General features: G+C 42.1%; 1 protein-coding gene across 7 annotated transcripts in view; it reads left to right on the top strand.

Moving 5' to 3' along the window:
* ACSL6 (acyl-CoA synthetase long chain family member 6) overlaps nucleotides 1–17711 on the top strand; it is a 62217-nt gene that overhangs the window by 38921 nt on the left and 5585 nt on the right. For 5 of the 7 annotated variants that reach the window (XM_039559545.1, XM_039559543.1, XM_039559546.1 and 2 more), the window contains 11 exons: nucleotides 3150–3223; nucleotides 6281–6358; nucleotides 8950–9084; nucleotides 10182–10316; nucleotides 12164–12259; nucleotides 13087–13159; nucleotides 13560–13648; nucleotides 14204–14320; nucleotides 14577–14720; nucleotides 15428–15529; nucleotides 16487–16558. In XM_039559545.1, the coding sequence (XP_039415479.1) occupies nucleotides 3150–3223; nucleotides 6281–6358; nucleotides 8950–9084; nucleotides 10182–10316; nucleotides 12164–12259; nucleotides 13087–13159; nucleotides 13560–13648; nucleotides 14204–14320; nucleotides 14577–14720; nucleotides 15428–15529; nucleotides 16487–16558 (1115 nt within the window). Of the gene's footprint in view, nucleotides 1–3149; nucleotides 3224–6280; nucleotides 6494–8949; nucleotides 9085–10181; nucleotides 10317–12163; nucleotides 12260–13086; nucleotides 13160–13559; nucleotides 13649–14203; nucleotides 14321–14576; nucleotides 14721–15427; nucleotides 15530–16486; nucleotides 16559–17711 lie in introns of all 7 variants that reach the window. The other 2 variants (XM_039559542.1, XM_039559544.1) reach the window with 2 other exon arrangements.

Raw genomic sequence — 17711 nt, 5'->3', positions numbered from 1 at the left:
AAATCCTCCAAAAAAAGTCTGAAGAATTTTGTCAAGGTGTAGGAACCATATCTGTGCCAGAGGACACAGTTTTGAGTTTCCAAACCAGTACTAAGCACATCCTCTCTACTGGTGCCTGAGCTGTGCGATGCTGCAGGAGCACAGCTGCTTCTAGAACTGCAGGGGCTGAGCACATGTATTTGGCTGGACACAACTCAGTAACACAAGTGATTTTTGAGTCATGGTGTGTATGTACAACTGACACCTGTTCATGGACTTTTCTTGAAGCCTGGATCCATGTGTGCACCCAGCTGTGAAAATAACCTGCCAGGCGGATTTGGCACCTGTGAGCCTGCTGGTTCAACATGTTAGGATGGGCACAGCTGTGGCTGGCAAAGCTGTCAGCCTCAGCCCTGAGCTTCGGATGAGGACGAGACCAAACCAGCCTCCTGTGCACCATGTTCATCTGCAAGTGTTTGGGACTGAATTACTCAGGGCACTTGGAACAGCAAATAGGGATTTTCAGTATAATATATTGTTGTAGAGGGTTCAGTTTGTAAACCAGGCAGAAACACCAATTGAGTGTAGTGGTATGGTTCAGAATATCTATTACTTACTTATGTTCCTTCTGTGAGATAAGCATTAGGAGAAAGCAAAGCAGGCAGAAAAATTAAACAGTTGCAGTACAAAGAAAGAGTTTTATTACTACTAGAATTAAAAGTAAATAACAAGTAATAACAAGAAATTAAAGCAAACCCCCTCCCCCTTTCCAGCACTTCCCTCCTTTTACCCAACTCACACAAAGGGTAACCGAACATGGGATTTTAGTCAGTGTTGCAGTTCTTGATAAGTCTCTTTCATATGCTTAAGGAAAAAAGGGTTTTCTTCAGCTGCACATGGTTCCCAAACTGCCACCAACAGCAGACCCGCCCGGAAAGAAACAATCTGCTGTGGTGTAAAACATCTCTTCCATTAAAATCTCACACGTCCTTCACACTGCCAAACATAGGCTATCACATGGAGTCATTAATCTTTTTAAGGATGAGTTATTTTGGCCTGAACACAAAGGCTTTCTTCGCCACAAGTCTCTAAAAAAGCCTCTCAATGCTTCTATATAGCCTGGCATAGGCACTCTTCACAATTTTCATGGGCCACGTGTGACTTTTTCATCCCCCCCATGTACTTCAAATGGATTAAAGCGACAAACAGCTTGTGATATTAGTTTCTTACTATGGCATGCAAGAAGTATTTTAAGCTACATGTGAAAAACGCAGCACCGCCCTCTTTTCTCCCGTCGCCATTTCCAGCTCCGTCCCACAGGACTCACTTTCTCCTTCTCTTTGACTCTGAAGCCGCTACGTTGAAGAGTCTTCTTGTTCAGGCTTTACGGTGGAGAAAGCCTCGCTCCATGCTGGCTGCATGGTGTCTTCTTCAGTTCAGCACGAGGTGTGCTGTCCCCAGAAGCCGCGCCGGATGGGTTTAGCTGTGTGGCAGTCCATGGCCGGTTTTAGCTGCCTGCGGCTCTGGGATAGTTCCCCCCGAGCGGCCCAGGGTCTGTGCCGTGGCGTTGGGAAAAGAGGATGTGGGTAGAGGCCTCAGCTCGGCTCGGCTTGGCTCGGCTCAGCTCGGCCCGGTGGGGCCCAGAGGCTCGGAGGCCCCCCCACCTTCCGGCAGGCGAGTTTGGACCAAGGGCAATTCCCGCCTTTTTGTGCGGGTTAAATATGTACATTGTGAGAAGCGTCATTAGTCTAAAAGACTGCCCATCAACTCAGGTTTAACCCACTACAATTGTGTTAAAAATATCCTGCTCTATTGCAATAAATGTATGCAACAATTGCTACTGCTGTTTGTGCCTGCCTTTAATTATTTGGGAGGTTGAGTAAGAGTGATGTTGATGGTGCTAGCAGGGCACAGGGTTCAGTGCTGAGTGTGCCCATGTCTCTGCCCATGCCCACAATGGAGGGCTGCCAGCAACAAAGCCCTCAAACTGCTCTGAAATGAGAGGATGAAACGTATTTTCCTGTGCTGAAACATACTCACAAAGCACCACAGTCTCTTCCTAATCTGAGGAAGGCAGAATGAAATTCTGGCTGATTTACCAATTTGTTACATTAACTGCAGGACCTTTGCCAGGCTGCTCGTGCCCACTGTGCTGGGGACACGCAGGGCACCTGCAGGTAAAGCTCCTCTGATCTGCCTCCACACGGAGCAGCGGAAACTACGTGGCAGTGGTGTGATCAAATTAAAACAATCTGCTTAAAAACATGTTGGAGAGAAAGAGGCTGGCCCTGTAATTATATTTGAGCTGAGCTACACCTTCTTTTCAAAAGTAAAGCCTTGGAGGGTGATGAAAAGAGACAGTGCTGTGACAGGACTATGTGCAGAGCCCTCTGTGCCACTGTTTTGTGAACATGGAGGTTCCGGCCTGTGTATTTGCTGCTTAACAAACCCTGTGTTTTGGCGTCCAAACAGATGGGAAATGCAAGTGGTGTACCATGGTCAGCTGAGAAAGGAGTGTAAAAAGGTGAATATTGATGGTGCTGAGTTGCCTGCTGGTGGTGGATGAAATGCTGCAGGGGCAGTGCCCAGCTCTGGAACACAACAGGGGCTTTGCTGGCTCCCTAATGGGTTTAGGGCTGTCTTCAAGACACCTCTGCTGCTGACACTATTCATGACTTCCCTTAATTGCAGTCTGAAAGGGTCTGCTCTCTGCATTTCTCCTGTTATCCAGAGTACTAGCTAAGTAAGAGTTTAACAGCCTTTTAAATGGTGTTTCTTGGTGTTCAAAATCATTCTCAGTCAAAATCTGGATGAAATAAATCCTCCCAGGAGAGGCTGGAACAGCCACTCAAGTCTGATGGCTGTGCTCATTGAGTGGCTTCATCTGAGCACTCTCAGAAATTGCAGTTGGGCTATTTCTGCTGGAACCTGTTTTCCAGAGTCTCCAAGAAAAATATTTCTGTTTGCAGTATCATTTTATTAAGATTTGAGTATTGCAGTAAGTGGTTTTGGTGCATATTACTGCACAGAAATGATGGTGAAAATTACATACGTTTTAAAACTGAAGAAGTGAACATAACATTTTAACCGTTTCTTGTTTTGTTTTTTTGTTAAGTTTTGAAAGTTATCTTCTGGCTTATCTTTTATATTTCCTCTCTGTTTCCTTTCAGGAAATCCCAAAGGTGCTATGCTGACCCATGGAAATGTGGTGGCAGATTTTTCAGGCTTTTTGAAAGTGACAGAGGTGAATATCTTGAGCTAGAAAAAATTGCCATGTGCAGAGTGTGTGGGTTAAGCTGTGGCCCTCCCCAGGCTGGAAGTACGCTCTTGCAGATAAAAGATGACATTTTTCCTGCTCAGAGGGCCAAATCCTTGGGAGTGGAGCAAGGCTGAATCTACAGTACTGGAGGGCATTAAATCCTCTTTCCAGCCCTAGCTCCCAGGCTTGTAGGGTGCAATGGGCTTCTGAGAGGCAATGCTGACTCCTGTAAATCCATTAACTAGTTTTGAAGAATTAGGAGAGCAGACAAGCCCTGTACAGTTGCAACTGGTGCTTGAAGAGGAGCTCTTGTGCTCTTTGTGTCCCATTGTGCCCAAAAATGTCGCCATATACTTGGAACCTCTCTGCATACAAAGTATGTATGTATGTATAAATGTATATATAAGAACGTATTTTTTAGTATTATTTATTACATATTATTACATATAATTTTAATATTACACATAAATAAGACTACATATTATTTATTTGTTTATTATATACTTTATTTATATATATTTATATATATAAGAACATGTTTTTTTACAAGAATGGTTAATGGTTAATTTCATTGATATTCTAGTATATCTCAGTTTTTGTTATACATATTTCTAATAGAGCATAGTGCTGGCCAAGTGCCTTTATAATATGTTTCATACAACATGTAAACTCATGTTTAGAAACATTATAGGAAGCAGAATCAGTTTACCATGTCATAGTAAGGATTTTATACAGCTTATATGGAACAAATATAAATAATCTAATTTCTGGTAGGGAGCAGGCAATTCTATGAAGTAGTTACATGCACATGGGATGGACAATTGGTTACCTCATACCCCTTACTGGTCTTATTTTGATGTTGAAATTACTGCAGTCTTATTACTTTAATCCTTGAACTTTCTGAGATTTCTGGACCACTGGTGTAAAGAAACTTAGACGTGTGATGTAAGAAATCCCACTGAACTCACATGTTCCAGTGTTTGCAGGACTGTGCCTCCACAGTGTGCAGGATGAAATATCAATGCTGCAGTGAGCCCTCGGGCTTCTCAGCATGGGAGAGAAGCTCTCCATGGCTTCAGTGGCAGCAAGAGGCACAAATGAAAGCTGAGGCATGGAGAGGCCTGAGCTTCAAAGGGCAGGAACATTTATTTTGGAAGTGCACTAGTTTAGAGCTGAGGGAACTTGGGATCTTCCAGGAGTGGCCCATAAAAATGGATTTAGTGTTTGCTGATGGCAGTGGGACTCTGATTAATCTCAAAGGTATCAGATTGAGACCCAAGTCTGGTGTAAGTGATTGTAAATTCGCTATCTCCAGTCACCAGAGTATTGCTGGCAGACGGTAAATGCCTGTAGCTGATCCACAAGATTTGGGTAATGTCTGACTACAGTAATGAAATAGAGCAAAGTGCGAAACACTTGAACGTAGTCTAAATTACAGAAATAAAATGGGCAGTTCTATAGGTTTGCTGTTAACGAGTTCTTGTGGCAGTTTTGCTTAGTTCAGTGATTTTTACAAATTGAACATATTTTGAAGTGAGTCCAGAGCTTTATTATAAGGTTGTTCTCAAATACCAAGAAGCTGTTTGTATTTTTACATTTAACTGGACAACTGTGCCAACTGTGAAATGCTATTCAATGTCATAATTTTGGTCTGATTTAAAACCAAATTATTTTGTCTGGGCCCTTACAGCAGTATTAAAAATACTGATTGATGTTAAAGGTTTTACATTACTGTGCTTGCAGAAAATGAAGCCAAATTGAAGTAATGTATAAATAGATCTGCAGGCCCTAATGGCTTCATTCAGACTGACAGACACAATAATATGAAATGGGATGCTGAGAACACCCACATGGTCAATGATGTTTGACTTTGGTAGGTGATGGTTGGGAGGCCATACCCAAATGTGACCAGCCCAGATTTAGCTTCAATAAAATATCCCCTGAGAGATGAACTCCTGTGTCTGCCTCCACTGTATCCCAGGTCATGGGCTATTGATTCCTTCTGAGCAGTGGAGATGCAAGTCAGTACAAACTGTTAATACTGTGAGCTGCTGGATTTTTATACCCATTTTCCACTAACCACTGGCCTTGATTATTGATTATTGGGTAGTCAACCTTCAGTTTTTCTAATCCATAATATTACAGCAAGCTGTACCCTAGGAAATGCAGGTAGAAAGGTTATCTTCTTTTGGAGAATGGGTTAAATAAGTCTCTTGGGGCCTTTGTTTATTCCAGCCTTCAAGAGAGTTAAAAACTTGGCAAACTCAAGACTTTGGCCACTTTTTTTTTAATAATTTGTCCAACCTTCTCTTTTCCCTGTCTGTGGGACAGTCATAATGCCCTTAAAATCACATTTTAATCCCTTAAAATGGTGAGAAACACTAACAGAAGTAATTAGTTTCTGAAGCCTAAGATGAAATAATTTGTTTTTCCAACACAGCCTGATTCAAATCAATGATTAACCAAAGGAAAAGGAAAAAATCACCAACTTTGACTCTAGTAACACTGTGATTCTTGAATGGGCTCTATGCAATGTGGGAAGCTGCTCCTGCAGAGCCCTGCTGGTGTCCAGGAGGCTCCTGCAGGTTAGCACAGGGATCCTGGAGGCTCCTGCCGGTTAGCACTGGGATCCTGGGGGCTCGTGCAGGTTAGCACCAGGATCCTGCTGTCTGCACACAGCTGAGAGCACAGATCAGGGTCTCGGCACCTCCTGGTAGAAAGCAGTGAATAAAAATTGGATTCTCCGTTAGGGTGAGTCTCCATTCCCAGCGTGAGCTGCATGGATATGATCTGCCTTCTGCCAAGGAGAGCCCTCTCCATTGCCCTGTGTGTACATCTCTGTGCTTTTTACTCCTTCTGCTAACTGAGCTCCATGATGCTGTGGCTTTAACGCTTCCTTGTGTCAGCCGCTCCCTCCTCTCTTGACAATCTTTACCCTTTTGCTCCTCTGGTGCCATTTTTCTTTTTATTGTTTTATGACTTTCTTGTTGTCTTCCTGTCAGTGTTTCTTTCCTTTCTGTCTCCCATGCCCTTCACCTGCAGAAAGTGATCTTTCCGAGACAGGACGATGTGCTCATCTCCTTCCTGCCTCTGGCTCACATGTTTGAAAGAGTTATACAGGTAAGAAACCTACCTGAACTGACGAGGCCTCGTGGGGCTCCTTGTGTTTTCTTCCAGAGTCAGTGGTCTCCTACTTGTGAGGATGTACACATTTCCTATTTGCCTTTAGCACACATGTTTGAGAGAATGGTACAGGTAAGGTCATGGTGTCAGTGGAAATCAGCTTTTTTCCACGCCAACAACAACAACAAAAAATAAAATGAATAAAATACTAAATAACCAGTGATACCTTGTAGCACTAAAAAAGCTTGTACTCCGGAAGTGCCATGTGCATAACACCAGAGCCATGGTCTCAGTGACATGGCTGTGAGTCCAGAGCAATGCCAGGAGAGTTTCCCAAGTTCTCCAGCTTACACTTGGCTCAGGGATTGAAAAACAGCCCTTCAGCAATGAGCCAAACTCATTGCTCCTTCAGCTCATGGCTACTGCTACCTGAGCAATTTTGGGACAGCTTTTCAAAGCACTCTAGGATGAAGTGTCATGTAAGTCAAGGTAATTTCATGCCATTTTCTACAACAGCTAAAATAATTTTATTGCATAAAGAACATGATTGCAAAAAAACCCCCAACTTGGCAGACACTGAAAAAGAGGAAACTGAGATCATGGTGTAAGATACGTCATCCTCCTGACAGGGCAGCACGCAGTGGGCATTCACTGGAGCTGTGTCCTCTTGGAATTGTGGCAGAACCAAGCACTAGCTCTTGCTAGCCCACAGAACTGACTCCATGTCTCTTTTGGAAAAAAAAAAAAAGGGTGATGATTTGTGCTGCAATTGGTGAGTTAGGCAAGTCAGGTGAGACAACCACATCAGGTCTCCTGGCCTGAGAAGCTGCAAACTTAAAATTGATCCAGTACGTGAAGATTGTATCTGGATCCAGTTGCAGCTCTGCACTTTCTCAGGGAGGCCTGTTTCAGGCTGAAAGCATACTTTTTGAGTCAGACAAGCATTTGAATATAAACTTCCCACTTCTTGATAACATCTGTGCCAGAAGTAAAATATTTTTTCCCTGTTATAAACCTCACAAATTGGAAGTGAAAGCCCATGAAAGATTTGGAGAATTACAGCACAGCCTTTCTCCACTTGCAAGGCAAGTTAGTCAGTGTGCCAGCACTGCTTGGGCTAACAAGGATATAATTATTCAAAATTCATCTGATGGGGGGCAGAAAGAAATCAGAAACATTGAAAATGCTTTCATTTCACAGGATGTTGCTGTACTGAAAGGGACAGCCTCCAAAGGATGTCCAGGTTTATCCTCCCATCTGAAACAGCTTATTAATATGAAGATTTTTTCAAAAGGGCTAAAAAGTCATTTTCAAAAGCATTCTGAACAGCAAGCATTGCATCAGTGTCCCTAGTTTTAGCCAATATGATTTATTCCTGGAATTTACAGTTAAAATTATACAGATACATTCTTTCAAGAGAAAAACTTCTAGTTGTTATTTTCAATTCCCAATGAGCACACTGGTTACATTTTCTTTTTTTTTTTAATTCATGTGCAGTGTAAAGCACAGATTCAGCAGTGTGATTTTCATTAAACCCACATCACATGTGTAAAATTCCTGTGATTTCAGCTGATGGAGACAGTCTCTAACTGCCTGACAGAGCAGTGAGAGCAATCTGGTTTGTACTGCAGATTTTTAGGAGCAGCACAAGAAGACCTGGGTGTCTCTTAAGGAATTTTCAACTTATTTAGTTATCTGGGGAAGACAAGCCCACAAAAGGGAGCTGAAGTTTTCAGTCTACTCAGGAAGGCTGGGGTCAGCTCTGGCATCACAGGCGCTTGCTGAGGACGCTTTTTCCTCCATGCACTGTAAAAACATGGAAGAAGTGCTGGTCTCCAAATGTTCTTCACTGACCCAGTCTGTGACGGGTCCTTGGCAGGGGTACTGGTTACCAGTAACCAGCTGACAGTTGGCTCATGGCCAGCAGCCCCCCTGCTCCATTCTGCATATCGAGCTCCATTCTGATCTGATTAAAACATCCTGCTTTCTTTTCAAGTACAAGACTTATAGATTTGTAGTTTTCATACAAGTCAAGAACCTTTTATGATGTGGGCTTCTATTCCTGGGATACAGGATCAGGCACTGTATTGCTAACGTAGTTTATATTGTTGTATTTAAACAAAACTAAAGTATTAACATCTAAAAATCAGTTGCTGCTCTGTGTTTTATGATGTTTCTTACTTTGCATTTCTGTATTGATGATAGGTACTCATGCTGTGAGCTACTAAGGGAGGGCTGGGCTTTAGGAAAGTTCTGATCCAGATTCTGACCGTAACTGGGACTTCTCCATCCCCATATGCAGAGGATGAAGGGAAATCCCTTCCAAAAACTTTGATTCCTTGTTCTTCCAGAACAAGTGGCAAATTTGGTGGATGCTGAATTGCCAGTACTGAAAAGTGCCCAGAACTATCTGGATATTTCTATTCAGTGCAAAATTTATTGTTACTTCTGTATGTATTTCCAAAGTCCCATTTTTGCCATATTAGAGAGTAGAAATTCAGTAAAGGTGCTTCTGCGCTTGCGAGGGATACTTTGCTGTGGGAATTGAAAGCAAAGGGGTTACATGTGTTCCTCTTTCTCCCCATCAGTCTGTCGTATACTGCCATGGAGGGCGAATTGGCTTCTTCCAAGGAGATATTCGCCTCCTGTCTGACGATATGAAGGCACTGCGGCCAACCATCTTCCCTGTTGTGCCTCGGCTGTTGAACAGAATGTATGACAAGGTGAGTTCAATATTGATTTTACTCTTTTTGGAACATGGAGTTTATGTCCCTTTAGTACTCATGTGGAAGAATTCCCTTAGTCATGGAGATTTCTCAAGCAGATTACACTACTTCTGCCTTGCTGCAGACACATTCTCACCCTGTGTAATCAATACAGCTCCCCAGCGTGTAAGTCTGTATTATGACTTACACAGACTCCATACACAGCTATCATGTGTGAATATGAAATCTCTGTATTAGCCTCCTACCCTGTTCTCACTAAGCTTACCAGTGACATTTCTAAAGATACGAGATTTTTTCATCACAGAAACATCAGTCAAACCTGACTGAACAAGGACCTTTTGTGCCCTTCAACCAGGTTTGAAACTTGAATCTCTCGTTCTAGTGGCAACAACAGCTGAAAATCAGTAATTTCAAAATGTGTTTGAGGATTTAGGCAGTGTAAATGTGACAGTGGCTTTTGGATTTAGAAATCTTTAAAACTAAGGTAAAGGTATTGCAAGGTATTTAAGACAGGCACATCTGGTCATCATGTTAAATCTGTTTGACCAGCTGGGAATATTTATTCCTCAGAAGACTTATCTGCTAAAGACAAGCTTAAGCACAAGCTACTGATTTAATTTTTTCCCAAGGTGAGGGCTTCTGTGCTTCATTAGAGAGACAGGCACTGGGGGTTTCTTGTTTGCTGAGGTGGAGTTCGTGCTAGTGCCTGATTAAGCTCAGGTAAATGCAGCCCCCATCACCACATCAGCCACCACTTACACCTGTTCATGTTGCTCATTCCCTGTTGCTCAGGTTGCATGAACTTCACTGAACCCTGTCACAGAAACTGTATAGTAAGAGCAGCCCTGTCAATCTAGTCGAAGCCTGCACCACCATCCTCTCTTTTCCCCCCAAAGAAACCACATGTACAATAGGGAATGGAGCAAAACACACCATTCCTTTTTCCCCCACTAATAAACCCCAGTGTAGCCTTGTTTACCTGTGCTGCAAATGTAACTGCACCCACCTGGCTGGGTGGGTGTCATGGGGAGAACAGGTGTTGATGTTCTCTCTCTCCTGTGTGACACCTCATCTGCCATCCTATGCTCCCACAGATCTTCAGCCAGGCTGACACCTCGCTCAAGCGCTGGATCCTGGAATTTGCTGCAAGACGGAAAAAGGCCGAAGTTCGAAACGGCATCATTAGAAATGACAGTTTGTGGGATAAACTTTTCTTTAATAAAATACAGGTAAGTGATTTAAGAAGTGAGTCTGAAGCCAAAGAACTCTTGTTTCTTCTAGCAATGACTGGTTTTCAGACAAAGGAGTTTCAGACGGTAGGAGAAATTTCTTCATGGATAGGGTTGTCAAGCATTGGAACTGGCTGCCCAAGGCAGTGATGGAGTTACCACCTCTGAAAGTGTTAAAAAAGGGTGTGGATGTCGCACTTGAGGACATGGTTTAGTGGTAAAGATGATGCTGGTGCTGGGTTGATGGTTGGGCTTGATGATCTTAGAGGTCTTTTCCAGCCTTAATAATTCTATGATTCTATGATTTCTTAAAGTTAATGTGGTCCACTTGCCTGATGATGAACTGGGGGCAATCACTACTCACTAGTGAAGAACAGACTGGAAAATGGAATAGAAAAAGGGAACCGAGCACAGTTTGTTGCAGCGTGAAGTTTTGCCTTTTTTTTTTTTTTTTTTTGGTAAATAAATATATTTTTTTATATTTATTATTTTTATATTTTTTTATTTTTAAACACCATGCATAATGTCAAAATTTCAATTCTCTCAGGATAACTTTTCAGAGGGAAATGACAAAATACAAGGCAGGCTAAGATGACATTTGTGACATACTTCCTCAGCAGCACCAAGAAATCACTAATTTACGGAAGAGTGCCAAAAATTTTTTGCAGCTCTCAGATAGGAACTGTGCCCCTGTGGGGGAGGAAAGGATTGTACCAAACGTACTCCAGGGATGGAATTCAGGAAGGTGGTCATGAAAAGACGAGTCACTGATCAAAGAGATGCTGCTCCAAAGTTTTCTGCAAAATCTCAGCAGATAGGAGTGGATTTAGGGTTGGGTTTCAGTTGGGCATATTCAAACCTGCTTTTCTTCCTAGGGAAAGAAGAATAAGGCTGTAAAGAAAAATGCACACATGAATCATGGTTCACCAACCATGAGAAAAGAAATCAGAATGCCCTCCTGTTTGCCACACATCTCAGTAAAAAAGAGATTAAATTGGCTTTAAACCAGTTTTTTTGGGCTCTTTACTACTCCAGGAGGCTTTTATTACTTCATTTTTTTAATTGGATGACTTATCTGGAGACATGCCACTTTATTTTTAACTAAAGAAACTGACTGTACTTGTGGTCTGTGGATTAGTTGTCCTTAGTGTGCAAAGATAGCAGGGTTTACCCAGCCGGGAGCGAGCCAGGCTGCATATTGATGGAAGGGTTGGCGAGACGGGCAGACTTAGTCAGCAGTTGTTTGCTTTTGTGCTGGGTTTTCTTTTTTACTTTTAGAATAAAGAAAAGGAAATGAAAGGGGAGGAGAAAGAAGTAAAATGGGACACAGGAATTGATGTAATACTCTCCAGAAATATTTGAAGGTCATCTGCCTTAGAAAAGGGACAACATTATTTTAGAGGGCTTGGGAGGCAATTCATTAAAACCAACGAGGTGTAAACAAGCAAAGAAAACTGGACGGGGGAAGAGTCTGTTTTTCCCAGCAGTTCCCAGAGCCAGGTCTGCAGCCTGCCCAGGCAGAGAAGTCGCAGGAGCTGAGGCTGAGCAGCTTGTCCTGCCAGGCATGTGGGCACTCTGGTCTCTGTACACTGAATGGAGTTTTATCCCTCAGGAAAGCTTCAGAGCTAGTTCATATTTCCATTCATGGCCACATCACAGAACCACAGAATGGTTTGGGTTTGAAGAGTCCTTGAAGATCATCTAATTCCAACCCCTTGCCATGGGCAGGAAATCCTGCTCATCCTAGAGAGAGCATTTTGTGCAAATTCTTTGTAAGCAATGCTCATGGTTTTGCCATCTGTAGTAGTTTCTGATGCTTTCTTTTGTTTCCTCCTGCCACCAAACAGGCAAGTCTTGGGGGGTGTGTCCGCATGATAGTGACAGGTGCTGCCCCAGCGTCCCCGACTGTCCTGGGCTTCCTCCGCGCGGCCCTCGGATGCCAGGTGGGTTTGTGTGACTGTTCAGGGATGTTCATCCACTGCTAGCAAGGGAATACCTGGTATTTAAGAAAGCAGATGGGTTAGACCCTCAGAACTGCATTTAGGACAGCCGTACTAAGATGGATCCAACAGTAGGCCTTAGGGCAGCCACGGAGTCCTGGTACTCCCAGAGCTCAGTGGGGTGGGAACAGCCCTGGGATGGCAGTAACAGGCAAGCGATGTTTTCATTCTGGGCATCTCCCAAAAAAACCCCATAGGCTCATGCCACCCACCTCTCAGCACCAAATTGAGTATGTGCAATTAAATGCGTTTGTGAAAGTGCTGGGTACTTCATTACACAAGCTTTATTCTATATATAAATGGAGAGAGCTAAACTTCAGATGTCAGCCTAACCCACTTAAGATGTCCACTGCGTTATTTCTCTGTGATTAGGAATCCAAGGGGAACTAAAAGGTCTCATTTGAGAGCCTAAAATTAGTCAGGGAAAAAATAAAAAGGGTAGATTTTCAAAATGTCCCACAAAAATACCCTTTTTTCCCACTAATAAGTTCTTCTCATAGTGTAGCGTATGTCTTGACTCAAAGGCTAAGTGCTCAACTCATCTTCTCCCTATTTTCAACGTTATACAGCCATGGTCTTTCCTAGACATGTAAATGGAATTTCGTACACAGTAGAAGCCAGGGACAGTGTCCCCGTGGCAAATGGGCACCCACACATTGCAGCTGCAGGCTCAGCTCACAGGACTGTGCAACAGAGGGCAATGCTTGGGATTTCAGTTTTTAATAGTGAAATCTTTTATGATCTTTTAAAGATACCTGTCTCTTTGTCAGGTTTATGAAGGCTATGGCCAAACAGAATGCACAGCTGGATGCACCTTTACAACTCCAGGTGACTGGACATCAGGTAATGATTTTCTTCCACCATTTGAAGAAATAAAAGAAATGCACATTCCTTTAGGAAATTCTGGACTGTAACATCAAGGGCAGGTTGGATGGTGATTGGAGAAACCTGATCTAGTGGAAGGTGTTCCTGCCCATGGCAGGGGGTTGGAATGAGATGAGCTCTAAAGGTCCCTTCCAACCCAAACCACTCTATGCTATTTCAAAATAGGTTTTATAGCCGAAGAAGAGGTGTTGGTATTTAGTTTCAATAGTGCAAAACCTTAATTAAGGAAATTATTTCTATAGACACAGCTCCTGCAAGAACATCCAGTGTATCTACAACTATGCAAGTAACTAATGATAAAATGCTAATTATTGTTTATAGGAGAGATGAAAAGTGACTTGATAACTTTGATTTCCAGGTCATGTAGGAGCCCCTTTGCCCTGTAACTTAATCAGATTGAAGGATGTGGAAGAACTGAATTATTTTGCTTCCAAAGGAGAAGGAGAGGTAGCAAATCACATTTTTGTATCAAATTCTCACTAGGTAACACTGTATGAAGTAGTTATATAATTATAGAAGCATTTTACCTTTGTAGGGTGCATGGTTGCTGATGTGTTACGTAGTGCAATCAGGAAAGGAAAATGGCAGTTTAACAGTAGAGCAGCAAAGAATTAATGAAAAAGGAGCTGTGGCAGTACTTCCAGCCTGATTCCTTGAACTGCTAAGACTGAATTAATTAGTTCAGCTAAGAAGAGCTGAATTGCTGTGATTTCTACATTGCTATCATTTCTATACTACCCAAAAATTAAACTTATTTCAATAACTTGGTTATTTTTAACTGCAAATGGAATGCAAATCAACTTCAAGCAAATCAGTTTTGCAAACCCTACTTCATATTTCCATTAGCTTGAAAAAAAATCCATAGATAGTTTAATAACCCAATCTATTTTAGTTTCATGGAGCACAGTCATTAAGATATTTCAAATTTTGTGAGTTACTACTTAACTTGTATTTATAGCAGAATAAGAAAATAATTCATCATCACCCCTGGCTGTTTTGCAGATCTGTGTGAAAGGACCCAATGTGTTCAAAGGTTACTTGAAAGATGAAGAGAGGACAGCTGAGGCACTGGACCAGGAGGGCTGGCTTCACACAGGAGACATTGGAAAATGGTTACCTGTGCGTACTGGACACACACAGAGTTCTTATGGCAATTGTATTATCCCATGTAAATTTTAGAGGACTGAACTTAGGTTTCCAAGCAGGTCTATCTGTATACAGGATTAAGTTTATATTTGGCAGAATAAGCTCGATATGTCAGTGAAGCATTTGAAAGCACAACAGGCAGTTGAAAGCTCTGTTAAAGACAGACTGCTTGCTGAGTTTCTGTGGTTAAATAACTTCCCTGGGAATTCTCATTTCTTTCTCCTAACAGAATGGGACCCTTAAAATTATTGATCGGAAAAAGCATATATTTAAACTTGCTCAGGGAGAATATATTGCACCGGAGAAGATAGAGAATATCTATATCCGCAGTGACCCTGTTGCTCAAATCTATGTCCACGGAGACAGCCTGCAGGTACAAACCCAGTTTTCAGAAAATCTTACTTTACTCTTTGTAGTTAGAAGACAGAGAGCTGGGCATGAATAGAGGGAAAATGTGAGTGGATCACGCCACATTGTCTCCCTCCTGCTTTGGAGTTGGCTGCCAGCTAGGCAGGACCCTGAGCAGCTTAAAGAATGCTGTGGCCAAAGATGAAGCCTTTAAGTTGGCTTTGGTGTCACTCTTTGGGTTTCCAGTGCTGTCCTTTGCCACCACGCCTGTGGTAAGCCAAGCAAAGGCAAAGCCATTGCTGCCCCCCAACACTGCCTGCCCATTCTGACATCTTGTTTTGTTAATTTGCACATTTATACACACACCTACAGATTCTGAAACCATGGCAATTCATCCTCTGCATTCAAGGCTCACAAGCATGAGCCTTCCCTTGGCATGAGAGTTTGTCTGGGGCATGCAGGGCCATGTGAGTTATTAATGTCCAAGAACACACACCCAAACGAGGGTATTAAACCTGCTGGTAAATGCACAGTCACAGACAACCGTTTATCTGAGAAAAAGGCACAGACATCAGAATGTACTTCATGATGATATGTTAGCAAATTATTGATATAATTAAACAAGAAGGGGTAAACATGCAGAAATTCAGCTGACTTGTGTATTCACTTCAATGTAGAGCCTGGAATGTGGTCCAGCTTTCGCCTGCAACTCTCCTTCTCCTTTACCTACAGGCTTTCCTGGTGGGAATTGTGGTGCCTGATTCCGAAGTTATGCCAGGTTGGGCAAAGAAAAGAGGGTTTGAAGGAACATATGCAGAACTCTGTAAAAATAAGGTTCGTATCTGCAGTACAGACTTTTTTTTTTTTTTTTTTTTTGCGGTAGCATTATGTGTGCACAATACTGTGTCTAGGAATGATGATCTCAGTGACAAGAATTATTTCCTCACTGAACATTCAGCAGGGTTGACCTGGATCCAGTGATGTGTGTTGACTGGTGGTACAGACTTCTGCCAGCTCTAGTGTGGGGGGCCAAGAGTCTGTCTTGCAGAGAACAACAGTACAGCAGGAGGAGAGGTTGTGTTTGCTTAGATTTCTTAAATAAGACAACTAAATAAGACTTATCACTGGTCTTCTCTGTGGTGACCAGCAGCAGGACCAGAGAGAAGGACCTAAAGTTGTGTCAGAGGAGGTTTAGGTTGGATGTTAGGAAAAGGTTTTTCCCAGAGAGGGTGGTTGGGCACTGGAACAGGCTCCCAAGGGGACTGGTCACAGCACCAAGTCTGACAGAGCTCAAGGAGCATTTGGACAACACTCTAGGGCACATGGTATGACTCTTGGGACTGTTCTGTGCAGGGTTGGGAGTTGGATTTCATGATCCTTGTGGGTCCCTTCCAGTTCAGGACATTCTATGATTCTATGAAAAGGACCCCAGCCTTAAAAACGTGCTCTCTAATACTGAGGAACTGCGTTGGATCTCATCAGTGAACACTGATGCCACTGAACCATCCCACTGGTGTCTGTGAGCAATAATTCTGCATTGAAGTCTGGCAGATGGCTGAAGGATTGTAAATTTAACAGCTAGGTCACATAGCTGGTTTGAAAACAGAACCTTACTTTTCATACCAAGGGGAGACTTAACATCACCACACTCAAGTTTAATGTTTATGCACTTTAATAGAATTTTGCTAATTACACATTAACTGTTAGTAAAGCACTTGAACTTTACTCAGAAACGTTTTTGGAGAACAGTGACTGTGGTAGCTCATAAGGAATTTCTGTGTTTTAATGCAGGAACTGCAGCAAGCGATAATGGAAGACATGGTACGGTTAGGGAAGGAGAGTGGACTTCACTCCTTTGAGCAGGTAAAATTAAACACATCATTCAGTGTGGTCAGACAGGCAATTTGTCTGTATAGAAGAGGGATTTGTCAGCATATGTTATGTTACTACAAATCTTTGTTGCAGCTGTACATGATGTTTTTGGAAAGAGCTTTATTGCTAGCAAGTTGTATTTATTCCTTTGGAAAAATGTATTTGCTGTGATTCTGCTTCCCACCCATGCTTGAAATTTGAATTAAATTTAGTGAAAGTTTTGGGTGCAGAGGTCAAAGTCTAAACTGGGGACATGGATACTCTCCAGATTGACAAGCAGAGGTCAAGATAAACATCTGTAGGAGTCTGACTTTTATGACACTGAAAGCTCTGTTAGAAATTGGATCACTAATTACTGTGCTTATACCTGACCTCAAAATGCTGCTGGTTTCTTTATTTTCAGTCTGGGCACTAATTCTTTCCTGGTGCTTGTGTAAATATTTCTGCAATAGAGCTACAAACACTTCAGAAGGAGATCTGAAATCAACCATGGATTACATAGCATTAAAAACACAGAAAAATTATCCACCCCATTTTAAAATGTCAAATGCTTGTTTCTGTTAAAAAAAATTAACATCTTATTCATTACATATAATTAGCATAATTTTGCTTTTGTTTAGACTGTTTCGGGGTGATAATTCTAATGAGTAATTCACCATATCGGAGTGGAGCAGAAGCATCATTAAACATAGCCCTATTAATCTTAACTTCTCAGTTGCCTATGCAAATGGAATGATAGCAAAAAATTTATTTTAAAATAATTCAGTGTAAAACATAGTTTTTAATGCACATAATCTTTTGTGCTACTAAGTCTTGTTTGCCTCTGCAATGGTCTTCACAGTATGAAATATCCTCAAGTAATCGATTCTACCAGCAGTTTTCAATTAATAAAGTATAAAGTAGTGAGGAAAGCCTTGTCATCGTTCTAAAAATTAGAATAAAATAACAATAGAATAGAATAAAAACTACATGATACAGTTTTCAAAACTAAAGGGCTTCAAAACTTCATCTCTGTTGCAATATGTAATCTTAAAACCAAACTTTGAGCCAGATACTGTGGCTAATGTTCCCATGGGATGGGATCCCCTGTTTATGGGGATACTCTTTATCATCCTCATCCTTTTCTGCAGCTTGGATCTCTGTC

The sequence above is a fragment of the Corvus cornix genome, chromosome 13 (genome assembly GCF_000738735.6).
Source record: "Corvus cornix cornix isolate S_Up_H32 chromosome 13, ASM73873v5, whole genome shotgun sequence".
NCBI lineage: Eukaryota > Metazoa > Chordata > Aves > Passeriformes > Corvidae > Corvus > Corvus cornix.
This window is presented reverse-complemented; position numbering and strand designations above follow the sequence as displayed.